Source organism: Paralichthys olivaceus, chromosome 1, assembly GCF_024713975.1.
Source record: "Paralichthys olivaceus isolate ysfri-2021 chromosome 1, ASM2471397v2, whole genome shotgun sequence".
Taxonomy (NCBI): Eukaryota; Metazoa; Chordata; class Actinopteri; order Pleuronectiformes; family Paralichthyidae; genus Paralichthys; species Paralichthys olivaceus.
Window position 1 is genome coordinate 27,029,454 of NC_091093.1, and position 15,037 is coordinate 27,044,490.

Here is a 15,037-nt window from a genome sequence, read left to right on the forward strand (position 1 = left end):
AAAAAACAGACATGACGTGCTGTTCTTAGAAAAAACAGATTAAAATTTATTTAGCATTTTACATTTCGCAGGACATCAAAAACAATTTGTCATTTGCTTATAAATTAAACTCATCAAAACTTTTGATTAGTCTCAAGTATTCACATATTCTTGACAATTCCATTTTTTAAAAAGGGGGCGACAGTTAACATGTACATATGTGCAAAAGTAAATTCATCTTATTAAAATTATCAGTCAACAATGTTTCCAATCAAACTCGTCTCTTCAGTTCAAAACATCCGTCCGAGCTGCGTGTGGCGCTATTTATAGATTTTACTTTTACTACTCGTGGTAATTAGAAGAAAAAGATTTGATACAACAAAAATAAACAAAAATTATAATTCTGTTCCTTTAGTTTATGTAAATTTCACCCTGGCATCACAATGACAACAGTGTTGCCGGTGAAGTTGGTTTGAAATCTCCGTTCCGTGTGTCCACTGGGCCACAGTCCCAGTCTGGCAGTTTATTTTTAGAACCGACTGGGATGAGAACCGACGCTGTTGTGAAATACTCCGAGGTAATGAATACTGTAACATGCTAAACAGACCAAATGAAACAAAAAACACCAACCCGAGCAACTGACCACCACACAGACGCAGCACTCACACACATAATCAACACAGACACCAGAGGGTTTCCCTTCACGACTCCTCGGAGGCCACGTCCAGCTTCCTCTGAGGGATGTAAACTGTTTGGGAGGCCGCGTGTCCGCCCGTGGTTACCATGGCGGCCAGAGGCGACAGGGGGCCGGGCGTGTGGAAGAAGCTGTGCTGGGGGAGCACGGTCCCTTTGGGGGTGGTCATCAGAGGCTGGACAACGGACAGAGTTCAGTTAGTGAGACGGATCATGTTTCACAGAACGAAGAGCAGTTTCTGCGTCTTTACAAAATCTACAAACCTAAAGATTTTATCGGAACATTGTTTTTGTATTTAATTGTCAGTACCAGTGATAAGATCAAATGGATGTTATTGAGTTTTTGTGAGAATCAAAGTCTGTGATGTATTAACATCTTAATTTGTTAATCAGCAGGTCCAGAGTCAGGTTGTGTTTGTGTGTGTGTGTGTGTTTTTGTATTTTCACCTGTTGTACACTGATCAGCGTCACTGGGTGTGCAGGAACAGACTGGTGAACAGGCACAGGGGACACGGGTTTGATGAAGACCATGCCTCTCTGCTGCAGAGACAGCGGGGCCGGCAGTGGGCTGGACAGGGTGTTGGTGCGCTCTGGGGTCTGAGGGGTAGCGAAGGCGTTTCCTGGGCTGGAGATCAGGCCCAGGTTCTGCAGGGTGAAGTTGAGGATGGCCGGACTGGGGTTGTGGAGGTGGTGAGCCTGCTGCGAGGGGCGCGGAGAGTCTGCAGCAGTGGGTCTGTGGAGGCGAAGGCTGGTGGGTGTGATCTCCTGGGCCAGGGCAGGTCTGGAGCCTGTCGACGAGGAAATAATAAAACTGTCTGATCTCCTCTCATGATCTATGATACGTATTAGTCCATTCATCAAGTAGAAGATAAATTAGCTGTTCAAGACTTTTAAAAACAGACTCTGGTCTCTGGTATATTTCTGTAAATGTAATATTTTTGATATTCTACCATTGATCAAACAAATCGATTATTGATTATCTGATTATCATCAGCTGAAAAGTGATTAATTTAAATAGTTAAATCCCAGTACAGTGTAGTGAAACATTAGCAAACGTCACATTCTCTGTGGTCTTTACCTGCGGTTGGTGTTTGGTAAATGTACGTGGGGGTTGAGGTCTTGTTGCTTTCTCCGCCTGAAGCTTTATTTTCCCTGTAGCTGATGAGGGACTGCTGGGAGATTGGGATCAGGTATCCGGCCGGTACTAAAGTCTGGACGGGCAGAAAAATAAATGTCACGTATGCAGCTAAAAAAACAAGAAACTTTCAAAATCCTTCCTTGAAAAACAGGAAGCACAGAAAGCGTTGCTCATTATTTACCTCTGTGTGGAGTTGTCCGGGTGTGAGGGGCACAGCTCTGACCGGAGTCAATCCCGCCTCACTGTCAGAGTTGACAGTCTTGTCCTCTGTGTCCAGGAGAGTCTCCAAACTCTGTTCTAGCGTCTGATTGGCCACAGCACCAGTGGGGGTGTTGACAAACTCAGGGTCCAGGTGGAGGACGCGGGGCGAGGGCCGGCTGGAGAGCTGGTCGCCACGACGGGCTTTCAGACGGGCCTGCAGGATCTCACACAGCTTCGGAGAGGTGTCCTACAGGGGGCAGAATTCAGGGGGTGATTTTGTTGGACGTAAATGTCCCAGAATGCATTTTGTGTTGCCCTGTTGCTGTGTCATACATTGTGTAAATTTGTCATTTAAAAGTTAACATAGCAAAAAGGCTGTGGGCATTTTCTCACCTTAAAGTTTGGGTCGGTCCTCTTGACTTTGGACGGGCTGCTCTCCAAAGCTGGATCTGGATGCAGCCGTTTGAGCGCCACGGGGCTGGAGTCTGATGCCATGCTGGCAGGCGGCGCATGTGGGCTCTGTCCGCTTTTTTCCTCAAAGGTCATGGAGCGCACGGCGAGGCTGGTCGGCTGCGGCCTGGCCAGAGGGTTTGACCTGAGGGAAGACGGTTGGAGATACACAGCGTAGGGCCCGCTCCCCCGCTGCTGAGGAAACAGGACCGGGATCAGGGGCGAGCACTGTGTGGGGATGTAGGAGAAGGAGCCTGCGGACTGTAATGCCAGTGGGTGATGGGGGGTTAGGTGGACTGTAGTGTTGACTCCAGGCTCCTGGGTTGACGTTTGTAACTGTGCTTGAGGCGGTTCCATTGAATGAGACGAGGCTGGCTCGAGCCTCGCGGCGGCTGCGTCTGCCTGAGCAGCAGCAGGTTTGAGGTTTTTACCTCCAGACCTGGAACAGAAGCAAAACTCATTCAACAATCCAGAGGATTTCACTTCCTTTAACATGGTGAGATCGAGCATTGGCACCGGGTTGGTAGTTTAGATTCCAAACAGATAACTGCTCCAAATTCGATTGGAAGGACTCAACCTGGAAAAAATCGAATAAGGGACCAAACTTACACAGACTCCTGGTCGAGCTGGATCTTACAGATCGCAGCAAGTTGGGCCATTTTGTTCGGGATGTCTGTGTTTGATGAATCACCTTAAGACAAGAGCAGATACATGTGTCATCACACCATTACCAAACACAGAAAACCTGCAGAAACATCTGAACTCTACTCACTGGTCTTGACGGGACTGGTGGGGGCCGAGTTGATCTTGCGTCGGTCGTCCTGGATGCTCTTTACCAGCTTTATGAGGGAGGGGTGCCGGGTGAAACTGCGTTTAGCCCCGGGTGACGAAAAGAGTTTTTTGGCACAGTTGTCCACAGACGCACGTGATTCCAGAACATTTTTCTTCTTGGCTGGACATTCAGTCGCAGAGCTCTCCAAGTCTGAAACAAGAGTTTAGAGTTTGTTGCCTATAGAATATGTGTTTACATACCACAACATACTTTAAATGTGGAGCCATAATTAAAAAATAGCAAATAAGAACCGAGGTCTTGCGATACCTTTGACTTGTGGGAATTCTACGGGGCCGACCCATTCGAAGGCAGGTTTCCTCCCCCGCTCTTCTGTCACGTGGACCTTCTCGATGAGCTTCAGGCTACGCAGCACATTAGCTATATCATAGAGCCGCCGCACTTTGGCTGCAAACACATAAGCAAACAGTGAAATTATTTATGGTCACGCAGAGACAGAGAGTAATAAACCCTTTATCCGTCAGACTCTGTGCTCACTCTTGAACTTGTTCTTGTCTTGATCTGCGCCTTGGTCCTCTCCGATCAGGATCTTCGCAGCCACGTCCAGACTGACCACACGAGGATAAGACACCAGGAAGAGCATGACAAACTTCTGGCTCATCACCCGCAGAGATTTGTCCTTCCGGCTGTTGACAGAGGCTGGACGGGACAAACAGCGAGTCAGGAAGAGGACATTTTGTATAAATATGAATCACTCTAATAGCAGGTTCTTGTCATTTTCTCTCGGATGTTTAATTCTAAGACAAACGTTGTGTGTGTGGTGTATCCACAGTTTCAGAAACATTCGAAGAGGTCTGGAGAGTTTGTGGTGGTTAGAGCTGATAATGGTGTCAGGGTGATGTAAACATGATCACGTGATCTCCGCAGCAGAGTTAATATGTCACTTCCTGTCTCTGTCTGCTGCACACAGGGGTTTGATGCTGTTGTGAACGCGTCTTTGCAGAAAACCTGCTGTGTTGTGCATTTGTGAAGGGAAAACTCTGGGAAAACTCCAAATCCAATTTTCCAAACTTTAAGACAATTAAGAAATGATGAAGACTCTCCAGCTTCTCACCTGCTTTGAACTCTACTCCCGGAAGCTCCACGAAGAAGAGCTCCTTCTGTCCCTGCTCGGTGCTCTCCAACTCCACCACCTCCTCGTTCTCCTTCTCTTCCAGGAGACGCTGCCGGATCTGCTGCATCTGCTGACCGTACTGCTGCTCCTCGCCCACCCGCTTCAGAATGGCCAGGGTCTGAGCCAGCTTGGAGCGGCCGTGCCACGTGTAGCGGTTCTTGGCCGAGCGGCTCACCATGTGCAGGCTCTCCAACACGTTCATGATGTCGTAGATGCGCCGGCGCTCCACATCTGTACAGACAAAAAAGGGGAAAAGACGCTGAAGCAACTCTCAGAACAAAGTAGCACAACATAAGTTACTGGTGAAAAAGAAAGGATGACAACGACAGAGAGGACGTACTGAGCTCAGTGGCCACGTCGTCCAGACAGATGTCATTGTTGAGGGCGGGGTTTGGGTAATTTGGGTAGCGGGCGAGGAACTTGTGACAAAGCAAACCCAAACTCTTTTCTTTTCTGCTGATCATTCTCTCAGACTCTTCTGCGTTTTCAGCGTCCTAAAAAAAATAACACAAACAAGAGCAGGAAATATATAATTTAACAGCTTGACTCAACAGAGAGAATCTGTCATGTGTTAATGCTCGGAGTTGTTTTAATACCTGTGCAGAGTCGAGACCTTCCCGTCCCTCAGGGTCCATGCACAGCTCCTTCTCCCGGTTCCTGATGTCAGGACTAGCAGCACTGATGAGCATTTTAAGGTTGGAGGTCGGTGTCCAGGGGTCAACAGAACCTCCCTCTCTTCCTTTTTTAGGCGTAGCGAGGGGACCCATGGTTCGCTGGTTCTCCTCCGACACTGCACACGTGTCAAATGATCTCTTTGAGGTATTTACAGGAACCTGAGGTTTTATAAGGTCATCACTCTGGTCAGGAGAAAGAAATCAAAAACAAGGAATGAATGAGTGAGATATGATTTAAATCATTCCAACGTGGTTGTTTTTCCACTTTGATTCCTCTGCACTTTCTGACCTTTAAACACAATTTTAGATTAGATTTCGAAATGTATTGCTGTATTTGACATTTTCCAATGTTTTAGCTAGGCATTAATGTAGAGATACATTCAGCTAAAGGTTGGGACATAATTTGATGAATTATTATCTTTAATAATCAAGTGATTCCAGTGTATGAAATATTCTAATTGTGAAAATAAACATTTTAGTTTTTCAATGACAGTCTAACCTTATAAAGTGCCTTATAATAAGCTGCTATAACTTTACTGAACCCTTTAAAACTCATACAGAAAGGAATGGAATAGATTTTAATTACTACCTATGACAATTACTCTCTAATAATCTTTTTTCAGTGAATAAAATAATAATAACTTAGTTTAAATATAAACTTTCATATTAGATGTTATTAAAGTGCTTCACAAAGAGGATAAATAAAAGCATCAATCATGTATAATGGGACTGTACACTAGGGAATAAAATAAATATCATTATTAACGAGTAAGACAATTACTATCTAATAATCAATATATTTCCAGTGAATATAATCTCACAACAATAATAATATCTTTACACCAGCTTATATTGACTTTACAAACTTAAGAACAAACTCATCGATATCACAATAATGATAATAACTTAGTTTACACTAACTAACGTGAGCTCCACTCTACAGACGTTAAAACAAACTCAACTGGGTTTTGTTTTTTTAATTGAAACGAGACTTTAAGTGAATAAACATGATTATTTCAGTTTTACCGCTTTCACGACGCAACGTGTTCGTCTGTTATCAACTTCTTCGCGGCAGCGCGACGACGTCGAGCGAGATAAAAGCGAGTGATTGAACGATCTTCCTGCTGTGGAGGGTAAACGACGAGAGATAAATAAAATAAAACCAGTTTAAATCTCACTCGTACGTCTCATCCGTGTTTGGCGGTAACTGACGTGCCATCCGTCGAATCCCCGCAGCGGTCCCGCCCTTTTTCTGTTAAAGGCGGCCAATGGGAGCTCGGCAAGAGGCGGCGTACCGGAAGTGAAGGCTGTCCCGCGCAGGTGAAGTGTTTTTGAAAAATCCTTGGCGCGGAACGTGTGTACGGGAAACACCGGCGGATCCGCTTTAAACCTTTTAACGCGTCAATGTCTGGTTTGACGTTAACGTGACGGCGAAAGGGACAAAGTTGGAGAAGTGCGTCGGTTTGACGGGAATGGTTCGGGTTCGTGTTTGTGGTCGCGGAGCCGGAGACGAGCGCCCGACGTCCGGTTTGGTTCAGAGGGGAAAACACGTTAAATCAGAAGAAAAGAAAGAAAAAAAAAACCGGACGATCCGGTTACTTCACAAACAGACACAGTTTAATTCGACAGATTCAAAAACGCGACGGAGAATTACGTTAAGCTTACGCAGCCTGTGCGTGAATCCAGCAGTCGGTAACCACAGCGACACCAAAAACCACAGATTCAACCGAGCCAAACTTTCTTTTATTTCTCGAAAGCCAAGAAACGACGCTCAGATGTTTCCAGACTTACCTTCAATCCACGGAACGATCATGTGCTCAGAAGAATCCTCTCATCGTCTCAGTTTGTGCGTCACAGTGTCCAGATGTGAGCTTTAAAACACGAGATCTCAAACTTCTGGGTTTTTAGAAATAAGCGCAGAACTCCAACGTGAAACAGTGAAATGTGTTCGAGGCTCTGAGCTTTCTGTGTTTTCATCCCAGTGTTGGTCAAACTTTTACAGCCGAGGAGAAAAGTTCAGTCCCGTGTGTGTGTGTGTGTGTGTGTGTCCAGCAGCGTTTGGCCCCGCCCAGTGTATACATGCTGCCAACGTCACCAAACACCAGCCCCTGCACTTCCGCCATGTCCTCCTCCTCCTCCTCCTCCTCCTCCTCCTCCTCCTCCTCCTCCTCCTCCTCCTCCTCCTCCTCCTCCTCCTCCTCCTCCTCCTCCTCCTCCTCCTCCTCCTCCTCCTCCTCCTCCTCCATGTTTGTAGTCCAGAGTCAGTGAGGCAATTATATTTACAATAGATTGCGCATGCACTTTGTTAATTGTTTTGAGAAAGGGCTTCACTGTGGCGTGTGTCTAAATTAATTTGATTATTTGTCATCATCAGATTTTTATATTATATTTGCTGTGCATTGCAACCAGATGTTTTAATGTATCGAACTTCATTTACTTGCTATGACCTTTTTTTCAAAGTACTCTAAGGATTTATAGGAAATGTGAAGACGATTCAGGCCTGTTGGATTTTTACAAGCCTCTGTGTCTATTTGCAGTAAAACAGAGTGAAACATGCTCTGCGCTCTTTTAGCAGCAGTGGAAAACGTGCCTGGAAACAAATATGTGGCTGTTTGGTTTAAAACAGCTGTGAATCGTGCATCACATTCACGTGCACAGATGCACAAGGTAACCACACGACAGTAAATAACCGAATTAACATAGTTGTTTGATGGAAGCATTCGCACGGTTTGCAGTAAACTTAGGTTTACGTGATTTAATTAACAGGCAAAGATGTTTGGCTGCCCACAGGAAACATTTTAGCAACTGTCCAGGTAATATGATCATTTACCTCACGGTCCCTAAAAGCCCCTGGTTATCAGAACGTCACTGGACTTTGGTAACTTGATGAATTGGGAATTTGCACCTCTGAAATATCAAACAAGTCAGGTCTTGCATTATTAATTATATTTTGTCCTGCTCTGTAGATGGAGCCTGTGTCAAAATCTAGCTTGGTGCCGGGGCCATGTAGACTGAGCTATTATTCCAGTACAGAAAAGGTTTCTGGGTAAATAATGTAGCTGCCGTGTACAAATAGCCTTTTGTGTTTACCGGTGACAGGGCACATAAATAATTCACAGGGAGCTGTCGGTGTGTGAGGTGGAGGTGCAGCAGCTAATGTTTACCCTAAACCCCCCTGATCTGCTCAAGCTGCCCACAGTGTCGTAAATTCAGGCCCAGTCTCATTTTTAAATGTCGACTACTGAGTTGCGGAGAAAGACTGTTTCCAATAGACCACAGCGCATGACTTCATTATTGCACTTGTCATTTAAATAAATCAGACCATGTTCTTGCATGTGAATAAAGTCCAGTTAAATACGTGGCCCATTCCTGTTTGGGATTACAAGACACCCATGATTTTGAAAAACATGCATCACACCATCTTCTGGTAAAATAAAAACAAGGAAGAAAAAGAGAAAACGTATTACATGCAGAACTATAACAAGTCAAAATGTCTCTTGTTGCAGGTTTTCCTCAAGAAAACATGCGTAACATATTTTATCCAAGTAGTCGCTGACGTGTCTCTGTCTTGACGCTAGGTGGCGCTACAGCCCTCCTCACTGGTACATCACCATGGAAACCGACGGGGACCTTCAAGGATGTTGGGAGAAAACACTTTCGAGCTCGAAGCATCCAGTGACGTAATGTTACCGGTGTGAGAACGAGGACCCTGATGCTGCCTTCACGTACTGCTCGTCAATTTGACCTAGCCTCTCCAACTGGGTGAGTACAGCACCTTGCAGGGCTTTGATGAGTTTGTCTGCACATGAAGAAACAATGAGTAACAGTGGTGAATATGTCTGAGAATACTGAACATTAATACTTTTTTCGATGGAGAAAAATGTCCCTCACTCACAAAGTTTTTCAAAGTGATGACACAAATTCTGTTTTAATCAAAACATTACCAAAACAACCATCAATTACTGAAACCAGATCCACACTGTTGCAGCACCAGTCTGTTGATTAATACAAAATCAGTTCAGCATAAGAAATAAGTTTTCCTATAACTTTTTGACATGTAGGTTTGTATCTGTGCTAAGTTAATTTGTTATTTATGTCATTGATGACATGTTTTAGTTTTTTCGTTTTGTGTGGCTCAAGTGTCCATGCTCCATATCAGCCATCTGGGATGTAAGCATTATGGAAAACAAATGAGTTTGAAAGAACATTTGAAACAATTAAAAGAGGAAATAGTTTGTGCTGCAAAAGAAAACGTGATGCGCCAGTGTTTTTAAAATGTGCTTCTTTCCGACAGTCCGTGAAGGCAGCAGCTGGCCGCTCGGCTCAGCAGCTGGCCGCTCGGCTCAGCAGCCGGAGGAGAGGAGAGAGAGAGAGAGAGAGAGAGAGAGGGACAGAGAGAGGGACAGGAGGAGAGGACAGAGACAGACAGGAGGAGAGGACAGAGAGACAGGGAGCATCATCTCCACAGACAGAGACGGAGCGGTGCGGGGTGAGCATCTTTTCTTTCTGCAGAAACTTGTGTTGTTTTCATCCTCCCGGTGCGTTTTGTGTCCGTGGATCCAGACCTTTACGCACAGTTCCCGGAGAAGCTCGCGGCTGCAGCTCACTGAGTTCTCGCACATTCTCCTGCAGAGATGCTGCAGCAGCTCCGAGCTTCTGCGAGCGACTGGTTCCACGTCTCAACTCTTCACTTAGTGTTTTGTCCGTCGTCAAACCGAGGAGGGGAAACGTGTTTGCTTCCATTTGCAGGAACTGCGTCGCACGATGGAAAGTTTGCAAACGATGAAAAGTGAGAAAGTTGTGTTTGTGAAAAGCTCCACACCTGCAGGAACTAGCTGTAGACTGAACTATGTCCTGAAGGCAGTGGATGGTGAAGACAACTCTCAACTTTCAATGCACACTGCGGTGTTTTATTGGCTGCAAATCCCACATTAAAACTAAAACATTCATTCTTCTGTGCCACATAGATCTTAGCGGTTTTTTGTCCTGAAAATTCACAAATTCCCGTGTTTTAGTCACATTTGTTAAAAAACTACAGTGTCCAGCTGTTTTAGAAACGTACCCTTCAATCAAACTGTTTCTTGTAAAGCAAGAAGTAAGAATAAGATAAAATATTTAGACTTTCTGTAAATGAAATACCATAAAATAGATTTATAAAGATTCCCATTCCATCAGTATTTTTCATGATGCCTGTGCTGCTTCCTAAAGACAAGTAGGGGAATTTGTAAAGTATTGAGAGATGGACTAATTCAATTGTGTTTTTTTTTTGGTCTTTTCATTGGATTTGTTGACATTAATAAAAATATTGAATTTCATGAGTCCTAAACTATGAAATAATTTCAGTTTACTCTAAGACCTTTGACAACACAGCTTTTTCAATAACATTTCTATTTGACTCTGTTTTTCTCAAGCACTTGTTCCCTGTCAGGACGCAACACTCGCAACACCAGCTTTCACACATCTGCCTTTGCTGCACATCTTTTTTTATTTTTTTATTGCCTTTCTTTTATTTACACTTGTGGATGCTTCCTGGAAAACTGAAGTCTACCCATTTTGCTGCACAGACACAGAATCCTGCCCTCGTCTTCTTCCCAGCGTCAGACGGATCACGATGATCACACCCTCCTTTAGGATCCCATGATGTTTCAGGCAGAGAAAACCATCCTGTTTGTCTTCAGTTCCTGTTTTCTGCCCTGATGCTGCAGCCTCTCGTGTCCAATAGCTGTGAAGAAAGAGCATCGAGGAAGGATATGACTGAGACGCGGCATGTTGCCGAGCTCGGATCCCCCTGGAGATTGGGTGCCGTTTTTTTCATGAAGCAAAGTTGATGGACAGACCATTATTGCTTTTGTGTTTTTTTGGGATAGACATTCATGCACCACAACTGGGATCCACGCGGGAAGGGGACTGAAATACTCTGAGCAGGTATTTCCCTTCAATCCCAGAAAGGATATTTTTCGCCGTGGAAGAGTCCGAGAACTCACTCACTTATGGGAAGATGGAGGCAGGAGCAGAGGCGAGTCCACAGCAGCACCAGAGGAGGAAAGCTGTGCTGCACGGCTTGGAGGACCAGAAAAGGGTGAGTCGAGGAATGATCCTCGTTATCCTCCAGATGTTTGCATCTGCACTGTGCTGTGTGACGCACGATGAGGCTGAGTCAGGGCTTTGAAAGTTGGGTTTGAGTGTTGACAGTTAAATCTGGATTGGTTGATGCACAGGCAGCGTGAACAACACAGGTACTGCTTCCTGAGAGGATATTTTAAGAAACATTTTCTGGTTCATCTAAATCAGTTTCCATGACGACTTCGTGCTAAAACAAATGTTTTTAAAGCGTCTCCTGACCTCCCAGCTTCTTTGAAATTCTAAATTTACATAATCAGCTTTTAAACAAAACAGATTTAAACCAGGTTGTTTAGTTGCAAAAATACAAAATAACCCTTTGCTGGGTCAGGGATGACTTTTCAATATCTGCATCCTGACCTCGTCTGACCTTCATCACTTTCACCACAGAAAGCAGAACCGTGCTGATTAAAAGCCGAAGCGTGTGTGAAGCGCTGAGGCATCTTGTTAAGTCTTCTTTGATGCTTTGTGGTTTTGTAGAATTACTTCAGCAGCCTGCACTAAGATTGATGGACGACTTAATACCGCTGCTCATTTTCCCGGTTTCAGCTTCGCTCTGCATTTTCCACATGATGTTGATGTAGTGCCGTTGTTGTACGCAAACCCCACAGCGCTCTGCTCTTCATGGTTTGACTTTATATAGAGATTTTGAGAAACCTGACGGTTCCTTAGGTGTGTGAACCCTCTCAATGCTTTTCCTGCAGCAAAGCTTTTTTAGTCATCGCTCTGTTTACAGTGTGTTTACAGCTCAGGCAGCAAAACAGGAGGGATCCCCAAGTCCTCTGAGGGGGGGAGACCTCATCTGTATGGGGTCCACCTCTCGGGGCAGGTGAGGATTAGACAGCATGGATGGTGGAGTTTGGTCACTGCTGAGTCTGCTTCTTTTTTTTCAAACTGTGTGGAGATATGTTCTTGTCTGCTAAAGGTGCTGTCAGGGGTTACAGTCCTTTTTCTCATTTCTTCCCCATCTTCTCTCACCTCCCCCTCCCCTTGTGAATTATTGATTTGATCAGGTGTGTTAAATTAGTCACTCGGGATTATGTACAACATGAATATTAATTGATCGACCAAAGTCCCAGCTGCTGTTTTCCAATTTTCCAGACTGTCGAGCTTCTCTCTGGAAGCTAAGTGACACGCTGAGCCGCAGAAAGACTTTAGCGTCTCTGTCAAGTGTTTGGATGCAGTGTGACACTATTTACAAACTCTCGTCCAATTTTTATTTTTTTGTTTTGTGGCCTGTCCGATTTATCACTTAGCCAACATAATCTGCCGATATCAGATATTGAGAAACTGCTTTTACTTTAGTTTCTTATTTCAGCTTCTATATATTTGTTTTTTTTATTGTGTTTTCTTTTTATTTATAATAAAGTTCATAAATCGATATATCGAGCCTAAATTACTTATTTTTTTCAAAGGGGTTTGATGACAGGTATCAATACCAATGTTTTTTAAAGACATATATTATTTAACATATATGTCGGTATTTTAAATTTTACTCCCGAATATCGGAATCTGTAAATCCCTCAGGCTCTACAACACCCTGATATGATTCATAAAGTTTTGTTGCTCAGAGAGTTATCAGCAGCGACATGTCTAGATTTCTTCAGTAGCCTCACATGTGGCGGCATCATCAGTCCAGACGGGGCCCGCCGCTCTCCAGGGAAGAGAGGCTGCGCCAGACTGAGCCAATACTCACCTTCCCTCTTAATGGACATCAGCCGACTTAAATAAATTGAAAGCACTGAGGTAGTAATGTGGACACACGGGCGCTCATTGTTGGAGAATTACCCCAGACTCCCATGCAGCAAGATTCAATGTCCCTCGACAATTACCTCGGCCGTGTGATTTCAAGATCCTATATGTGATACTCGCCCCAGTAGGAGGTAATTGGATTTTGTTCTCGTTGTGGATTTACTCTCTCGCATGTCCCCTGCTCCATATATAAATGTTCATTGAGTAGCAATCATGGAGAGCGTTAGAGGAGAATCAGAGATGTATTATGATGATGTGACACCGGGCTCAGGGTTTGATAGAGCAGAACTACGGACGATCAGAAAGATTAGTTTTTGTGATCTTCCTGTTTTACGTCTTTGTTTCTTTCCATTTGATCTGGTTAGTTCTTGTTTTTTCCTTAAAAGCTTGAATCTTTTTTGTGTTTCTCATGATTATCCAGTTAAAAGCAGGTGAATGCTGGGTTTTATTGCTGCTGACCAAGAGGTCCTAAATGGGAATTTATTATTTCAGCAGATGATATTTTGGCAGAGGAGGACCAGTGCAACCACTCTGGGCCAAATCTGAGAAATCTCACAGAAGTACAAAGAGACAAGGTTCAAGATATAAGGTTTTGAACTCTTTCCAAAGTTATCATCAGGTAATTAGATAACCTGAAGAATGTCATGTTGTAAATCTAAGGAAAAGCCACCACCTTTCTTCGTTAAGTTGCTTTTAATGTGACAGTCGCACCATACACTACATATTCATCATTTCTGATTCCTGCATTGCGCCTCCCGTCTATCGCAGACTTGTGAGAGCCAGCGTGAAATTAAGACTGAGAAAGACTGAGATGCCGGTGAACTCCAGGTCTAGCAGGCACGTTTCATTTATTGGAGCACAGTCAAAGAAAAGGAGCACTGAGCTGATCTTTGATTAGCAATGACTGTGCAGTGAATTGGACAGCTGGCATATCCCCTCCTCTCATTCAGCCTGGTTCAGCAGAAAGCGCTCTGAACTCGGAATTAATGAACTGATCTTTGATTTATATCCTGACCTCACCGAGTTGCAGATTTACAGCGCTAATACTGAATATCATCCACGGCCAAGCTTTGTGAAGTTGAGATATTGCAAGTTCTTTAAATACAGATACAGTTTGCGATACCTGGACTTTTGCGTATCTGCAGATTCCAAGTACCGTTCTGATACCAGTGCATTTAAAAAAAATAAAGGATATAACGTGTTGTGAAAGCTGTATGCTGCTAACCCTGTGTTGAAATGCTGATGGCCTTATTGTTTGGCCTGGCTGAGGTTAAACCCTGAATACCATAGAACTTCTTTTAGTCTCTAGTTTTATTCTCTTAGTCATAACTGCACAAATCATCAAATCTAGGAACACACAACAATCAGCTCACTAAGTTTCTCGGTTATCTTTCTTGGTTTGGGTTGTTTTTATCGAATTCATTGCTTCATTTGAATTTGGTTTCCAAAGTTTGTAGTTGCAGTTTGTACCTTTTCCCCTTTGTGCTCTTTTGTGTGATGGTTCGCATGTAGTACACGTTTTGCCGTTTTACTCTGGCAAGAGCTGTTTGAAGAAGAAGAAGAAGAAGAGGTGATTTCCCCTAAAAGAAAATTGCAGTTTTATCTGGGTAAAACGTATACTTTAAAGATGATGGGTACTTAGATATATGCGTACTTGCCTGACCCGGGATTTTCTGCAATATATGGGAGGCATTTCTGATGTTGGTATGGGAACATCTCTATTTTTTAAACAGGCTGCTTGGCAGGACACTAATTGTGCAAGAACAAAAAATGTATGTTTTTAAAGTAAAGATCAAATCCCTATCCAGAGTGATACAGATGACAGAGGGCACTGAGGAGGTGAAGGAGAGTGCTCTGTAATGGAATCCATCTTTGATTCAGCTCAATGAGAATGAAAGGGAATGTGACACTAATTGTGCAAACAGAGCCATTGCATATTATGTATTTATTTCCACCAGTCTAGTTTGTGACTGCTCATTAAGAGGCGTTTGATACGGTTGGATGGGGTCCTGTAGGATAATGAGGTATTTACAGCGGATGTGTCTGCTGCCGACTGTTCTGCTGCA

General features: G+C 44.0%; 2 protein-coding genes across 5 annotated transcripts in view; one reads left to right on the forward strand and one right to left on the reverse strand.

Moving 5' to 3' along the window:
- Positions 1-22: 22 nt before the first annotated feature.
- On the reverse strand, positions 23-7,165 carry e2f8 (E2F transcription factor 8). 2 transcript variants are annotated; one of them, XM_069526625.1, is made up of 13 exons: positions 6,891-7,165; positions 5,022-5,282; positions 4,766-4,919; positions 4,366-4,656; positions 3,789-3,950; positions 3,561-3,698; positions 3,234-3,443; positions 3,071-3,152; positions 2,405-2,900; positions 1,992-2,258; positions 1,751-1,883; positions 1,120-1,460; positions 23-848 (listed from the first exon to the last, which is right to left on the reverse strand). In XM_069526625.1, exons 2-13 carry the CDS (start codon positions 5,190-5,192, stop codon positions 681-683), a joined length of 2,613 nt encoding a protein of 870 aa, XP_069382726.1. In that variant the 5' UTR covers positions 5,193-5,282; positions 6,891-7,165; the 3' UTR covers positions 23-680. The 2 variants fall into 2 exon arrangements, with proteins under 2 accessions (XP_069382726.1, XP_069382731.1); XM_069526630.1 differs by lacking the exon at positions 6,891-7,165 and adding an exon at positions 6,126-6,256.
- A 1,568-nt stretch (positions 7,166-8,733) lies between these two features.
- The window catches only part of nav2a (neuron navigator 2a), a 175,481-nt gene continuing 169,177 nt past the window's right edge, over positions 8,734-15,037 (forward strand). The window contains exons 1-3 of one of the 3 annotated variants that reach the window (XM_069526662.1): positions 8,734-8,861; positions 9,394-9,588; positions 10,511-11,178. In XM_069526662.1, coding sequence (XP_069382763.1) covers positions 11,098-11,178 — 81 coding nt within the window. In that variant the 5' untranslated portion in view covers positions 8,734-8,861; positions 9,394-9,588; positions 10,511-11,097. The remainder of the gene's footprint in view (positions 8,862-9,393; positions 9,589-10,510; positions 11,179-15,037) is intronic. The other 2 variants (XM_069526669.1, XM_069526697.1) reach the window with 2 other exon arrangements.

Coding starts and splice junctions, on each gene's coding strand:
- e2f8 (XM_069526625.1), bottom strand. CDS start 5,192: ATGGGTCCCCTCGCTACGCCTAAAAAAGGAAGAGAGGGAGGTTCTGTT. Junction 2,901..3,070: donor CAGCTCGACCAGGAGTCTGT/GTAAGTTTGGTC, acceptor CTTCTGTTCCAG/GTCTGGAGGTAAAAACCTCA. Junction 1,461..1,750: donor TTACCAAACACCAACCGCAG/GTAAAGACCACA, acceptor CCTCGTCGACAG/GCTCCAGACCTGCCCTGGCC.